Source organism: Cervus canadensis, chromosome X (assembly GCF_019320065.1).
Source record: "Cervus canadensis isolate Bull #8, Minnesota chromosome X, ASM1932006v1, whole genome shotgun sequence".
NCBI classification, from domain to species: domain Eukaryota; kingdom Metazoa; phylum Chordata; class Mammalia; order Artiodactyla; family Cervidae; genus Cervus; species Cervus canadensis.
Genome location: NC_057419.1, coordinates 65,833,097 through 65,839,107, shown reverse-complemented (window position 1 = coordinate 65,839,107; position 6,011 = coordinate 65,833,097). Strand labels below are relative to the sequence as shown.

At 40.2% G+C, this 6,011-nt stretch overlaps 1 protein-coding gene across 1 annotated transcript; it reads left to right on the top strand.

The window, feature by feature from the left end:
- Positions 1-1,935: 1,935 nt before the first annotated feature.
- On the top strand, positions 1,936-5,467 carry LOC122434838 (E3 ubiquitin-protein ligase RLIM-like). The gene is made up of 2 exons (XM_043458598.1): positions 1,936-2,179; positions 3,831-5,467. The coding sequence occupies exons 1-2, from the start codon at positions 1,936-1,938 to the stop codon at positions 5,465-5,467; spliced, it is 1,881 nt and encodes a 626-aa protein (XP_043314533.1).
- Positions 5,468-6,011: the final 544 nt, after the last annotated feature.

Sequence of the window (6,011 nt, the reverse complement as noted above, 5' to 3'; positions counted from 1 at the left end):
TGCTCGGGCCTGGTGCACTGGGAAGACCCAGAGGAATCGGGTGGAGAGGGAGGTGGGAGGGGGGATCGGGATGGGGAATGCGTGTAACTCTATGGCTGATTCATATCAATGTATGACAAAACCCACTGAAATGTTGTGAAGTAATTAGCCTCCAACTAATAAAAAAAAATTAAAATAAAAAAAAAAATTTTTAATAAAATAAATGGGGAAAAAAAAAAAAGAAAAAAGCAGAGACATTACTTTGCCAGCAAAGGTCCGTCTGGTCAAAGCTAAGGTTTCTCCAGTGGTCATGTATGGATGTGAGAGTTGGACTGTGAAGAAAGCTGAGCACCGAAAAATTGATGCTTTTGAACTGTGGTATTGGAGAAGACTCTTGAGAGTCCCTTGGACTGCAAGGAGATCCAACCAGTCCATCTTAAAGGAGATCAGTCCTGGGTGTTCATTGGAAGGACTGATGCTGAAGCTAAAACTCCAGTACTTTGGCTACCTCATGCGAAGAATTCACACACTGGAAAAGACCCTGATGCTGGGAGGGATTGGGGGCAGGAGGAGAAGGGGATGACAGAGGATGAGATGGCTGGATGGCATCACTGACTCGATAGGCATGAGTTTGAGTAGACTCCAGGAGTTGGTGATGGACAGGGAGGCCTGGTGTGCTGTGATTCATGGGGTCGCAAAGAGGTGGACATGACTGAGCGACTGAACTGAGCTGAGATGGTGTTTGCCTCACCTGGTCTGTATCACTTGGCAATACAAACTGCTCCAACAATTGACATATCTGTAGAACTAGGACAATAACTGACCCAGTTTATGTTGGATGGATTAATTATTAAATAAGACAAATTAAATAATCTCAAATTCAGTAGCCAAATCTTGTCTTTACATGAATAATTTGAATGAAAAACTCTCAAACAAGTGTTAAGTGGGGCTTGCAGTATTAACGAGTCCAGAAATTCTTAGAGGTCTCCTTCAGGTAGCATAACAAATAAGCATTCGTTTATTTTCACCAGTAAATAAAGACATCCGGGTTGCACTAAGACACATGGAACAAAATCAGCAAAGTTGGTACTCATTACCATAGGCAAAATAAATATTACGTATCCATTTTTTAAAGTTCCTGTGATAGTCTGACTAGTTTTGTTTGCAAGAGACACAAGGACAAAAATGAAATCGAATGCTTTTGTGGAGAAGAAATTCCCTGGATGAGCAGAAAAGCCTGCCCAAGTTTTGGTGTTTTTTTGTTCGTTTGAAACAGGATTGAGGGGTCTTATAATCAAGATGCAGCCATTAAGAGCTAAAAGGGAGAGGACACATTGAAGAGAGTCAACTAAGACCCTGGTGAATTATCAAAAACTCTGAACTACTTTCTTAGTGAGAGTCTACGGTCTGAGCAACTCATGAGGAGAAAAGGCAGCGGTCCCGCGGCACCTGGAAATGAGGAATGCTACATTTAAGGAACCTGACTTGGGCGTGGCATTTTGAAGCCGGTGTCATGTAAAATGTAGCGAATGAAAATGCCTTCTGAAAGCCTGAGAACAGGCTGCGGCGGGGCAGAGCTGGGGGGGAAGGGGAAGAGTTTAAGGATGGTGCTTGGTACATTATAAACCCTCAGAAATACTGGCTGCTTTTGAATGAAATGAAACCCAACCTGAATCCAGCCCCTACTCAGTTCCTTACGGAAGACAATGGTTGCCTAGGCAACGCCTAAGCAAGTTCGGATGTAGAGGCGGATCTCAACTATTGCCTCACCAGAGAGTACAGAGCTGAGGTGCCATAGCGGAGTAGAGGAGCTGCGGGGAACTTAGGCTGACGGTCTGACCGAGTGTGTTCCGGTCACTCCCAGGTGGAAGCATAAACTAAATACAATTTGACTGCGGTTTTAGCGTTTCAGCACTATGTCATGAAATTCACATAATTTTACACTTGTTCATCGAGATGGAAAGCTCAGATTCCGACGATGAAGAAGACAGCGTTTCGGTCCGACGCAGAGATCAGAAAGACAGAAAAGCTCGAGAAGATGATTACTACAGATTCGTAAGTGATCTGAGTGAAGAAGATTACATACTTATGAGGGACAACAATTTGCTCGGCCCCCTAGGTGAAAGTACAGAAGAAGAGTTGTTGCAGAGACTGCAATTAATGAAAGAAAACCTACGACAAAACTCAGATGAAAATCCAGGTATATTTCTCTTTGGAGGGAATAGGATGGGATGAAAAAGGAACTTCATAGTATTAGATAATCACTTCATAATAGTAAATAGTAAATTATTAAGAAGTGGCATAAATTATTAGGTAAGGAACTTCTCATAAAAAAGAACTGACATTGACTTGGTTTGCGGTGAGAATGCCAGGGTAGGTTCTTTTTTTCCTGATTCACATTTGGGTTGTTTTAACTGGGAAACAGTGTGAGGTAGACTATTGGTTTTTGTTTGGTTTTTGGTTTTGTACCTCAGTGGAACGTTCCTCCTATGTCCCGAATTATTTTCTCTATCTATGAAAGTGAAAGTCACTCCGTCGTGTCAGACTCTTTGAAACCCCATGGACTATAGAGTCCACGGAAATATCCAGGTCAGAATACTGGAATGGAGGGGATCTTCCCAACCCAGGGATGGAACCCAGGTCTCCCGTTTTCCAGGTGGATTCTTTATCAGTTGAGCCACAAGGGAAGCCCAAGAATACGGGAGTGGGTAGACTATCTCTTCTCCAGCAGATCTTCCCGACCCAGGAATCCAACTGGGGTCTCCTGCATTGCAGGCAGATTATTTACCAACTGAGTTATGAGGGAAGCCCTCTCTATCCATATACATGTGTAAAAAAAAAAGCAAAAAGAAATATTTTATATTCTAACCAAATAGTTCTCAACTGGGGACTGTTTTGCTCTCCCCCACCCCAAGGGACATTTGACAATAGCTGGAGATATTTTCGGTCTTCACAGAGGGAGGCATGGGTGTTACTAGATCTAGTGGGCAGAGGCCAGAGATGCTGCCAAATATGACACAACACACAGGGTAGCTCCCCAAAATAAGAATTGCCCAGTTCCAAAATGTAAATAGTTCTAAGGCTGAGAAACCCTGCTGGAACCTCAGATCTGGTGCCTTCTCTCCCAGTGTGAAATAGAGGATTTTACTATCTAATGAAGAGGATACTATCACTTTGGTTCTTGAATATGGTCTTATATGTGCCATGCTAGGTTCAGTCTATTCATTTGATCTGACTTTCAGCTTAATGCCAATTAAAAACCTTGGTAATATTAAGAAGTATTCAAAATTCATATACTTTTAAACCTATAACCTTTGTTTATATTTGGGCAATAATCTTATATTGTAAAACAACTTAGACATTATCAAAAGCATATAACAGCCTAGGAGTAGTGATGTTGGAGACTAATGAGAATTAGACAATAATATCAATTGAATTAAAATACTAGCACTGTATGTTAACTGGTGTTTACCTTGTAGAATTGCTTTGGTGTTTTGACAGTGGACTGAAAAAAAAAAATGTCTCTTGACATGCCTCCCACAGTGGTATACAGGGCTGTGTATATGACGAAATATTGAAAAACAGACTTCCTTCAGATACCCTCTGAATTTATCTAGGATTAGTGTACTCTTTTTCAGATGAAATTGAAACTTCCCTGCCTTTACTTATAAATCTAGATAATATAGCTTTTAAAGTATCAACTCTGTAAATATGAAATCAGTTGAAAACATCTGAGTGTTTAAGTTCTCATTTTTGTTTGCTTTTTAAACCAAGTTTCAGAGTGCTACTTTATGATGGTTCCAATTTTGGTAGTTCTTTTATGGCCCCTCCCCCCCTTTTTTAATTCACAGAGAGACATGCTTCAGATGATACATCCAGTGATGACTCTGTACTAGACTGCCTTACTACTTCCGGACAAACTGAAAATGTGACAAGTGAGCAAAAAGAATATCCGTCTTGGGGAGAAGACAGCCAAAGTAGTGCTAATAGTGATGAGCTCAGATTTGGCTTAGAAAGAAATCTTGACTGGGATGATGAAAACTCAAATCCAGAGGATGAATGTGTAGCATCTGCAAAACTTCCCAGGAGAGAAGATACGGAAGACAGCCAAAGACAACTGGAAAATCCACAGTCTGAGCCACTATTTACAACACCATCTGCATCAGAACAAGATACAATGGAAACATTAATGGAAGTCCCACTGACTAGAAGTCAGAGAAGACTAAGAAGTAGGAGCCCAGTCTATCGCAGAACCAGAGCAAGGACTGACAGTTGGTCACCTCCACATTCACGGTGGGAATATTTTCCAAGTACTAATGAAGATATACCATCTCAGACTTTTAAAGAACCTCCCATATGTGAGAATGAGACATTTTCTAGAACTGGGCATGAAGAAACATTGAGACAGCAAATGCCTCGACATGAGTTGCAAACTAGGGATCTTACTGAAACTTCTACAACTAGGAATGCTGCAGATGAAGAATGTGATTCAGATACAACATGCAGTAGTGAATCTTGGGAAGTGATGGAAACAAATCTAACCACACCCTTCAATCTTGAAGTAGAACGAGTTCATTGTCCAGCATGTTCTCTGATAGACAGCAGAATTAGTAGAACTCAGTTAACATCTGACTCACTGAACATCACTACCACTTCAGAAAGTGAGGAAGAAGTACTTCAGCCTATGCTTTCATATTCTGATGAGGGCAATGAGAGTGCTTCTGTCAATACCATCAGAAATCCCGTTCATAGAATTTTAAATATAACAACTGTTTCATTTCCGAGTATATCATGGCAGACAATGATAGGATTTAGTTACTCAAGTAATCTTATGGACAGTGACAGTAATTTAGAGCATAGTGTCTCACCTCCAAGTGAATACATAGAAAGGGCAGAATCACCAAATGAAAGACATGGACCCAGTGGTAGTGATAGTCGACCTGGTTCTGCTTCAAATGCTAGATATAATCCTGATTTAAGTTTAATAGTGATCTCAGACTCAAGCCCCTATTCAATTTCTAGTTCTGCATCCAGTCCTATCTTAATTTCTAGCTCAAATGATGAAGATTCAGAAACTAGCTCTCTGATCTTGGTAGAGAATGAAGAAAGAATCTTATCAATAGGCTTATCAGAGACTGGGCAAGAACATGGACGAATGTCCCCAATAATACTTGATGATAGTGACTCTGGGTCCTCCATTAGCCTGGATGAGTTTCTCTTATTAAATGAAGCAGACCCACACCAAACTACAGGCCTTACAACAACACAGATTGAAAACTTGCCTTTAAGATATTTTGCAGAGAATGATTCACATGAAGTGTGTACCATTTGCATCACAGAATACACCGCAGGCAACATGCTACGCATCCTTCCATGTTCCCATGAATACCATTGTGCCTGCATCGATCGATGGCTGGAAGAACATTCGAACTGCCCTATTTGTCGTGGGCCAGTTGTGGATCCACCTGAGGCAGATAATTCTATGTGAGATCTGAATTCTCGGATATATAAAGTGTTATAATGATGAAAAAAAAAACAGCTGCCTTATGTCCACTTTTAGAGTTATTTATGTTGAAGTATAACTATCTGAATCTATATGTAACAATTGGAACTGAATTACTTGTTCCTGAAGAAATTATTGGGCTTTCCCAAATTTCTGTTTCATAATAAAAGGAAATATTAAAAAGTCAAACAGTGTTATCCTATCTGACAATAAAAATGAGTTACACACCATAGCAGTGCATTGAATTTCAATAGAAATGTAGTCTGTGCACTGGATTGCGATATTCCTGATGCCATGACAGAAATGTTCTAATATGATATAATCAATCCAGATAGATCCTAGTAGTACCTTCTAGTCATATAAATCCCAGATATCTCTTGGCCGTGTTCAATCCTGGTTGTTCATGCAAAGAAACAAGAACCCACTAAATAATTTAGAAGCAATTTAAGACTGCATTAGAGTCATTCACATTAAAAAGTCATGTTATATTCATAGAATGCCATAAAAAGCTTTGAAACCCTTCTCTTCC

Bases quoted from the DNA above. Each gene is read 5' to 3' on its own strand.
- LOC122434838 (XM_043458598.1), top strand. From the start codon at position 1,936: ATGGAAAGCTCAGATTCCGACGATGAAGAAGACAGCGTTTCGGTCCGA. The intron at 2,180-3,830 runs GTATATTTCTCT...TTTAATTCACAG, and splicing joins AAACTCAGATGAAAATCCAG to AGAGACATGCTTCAGATGAT.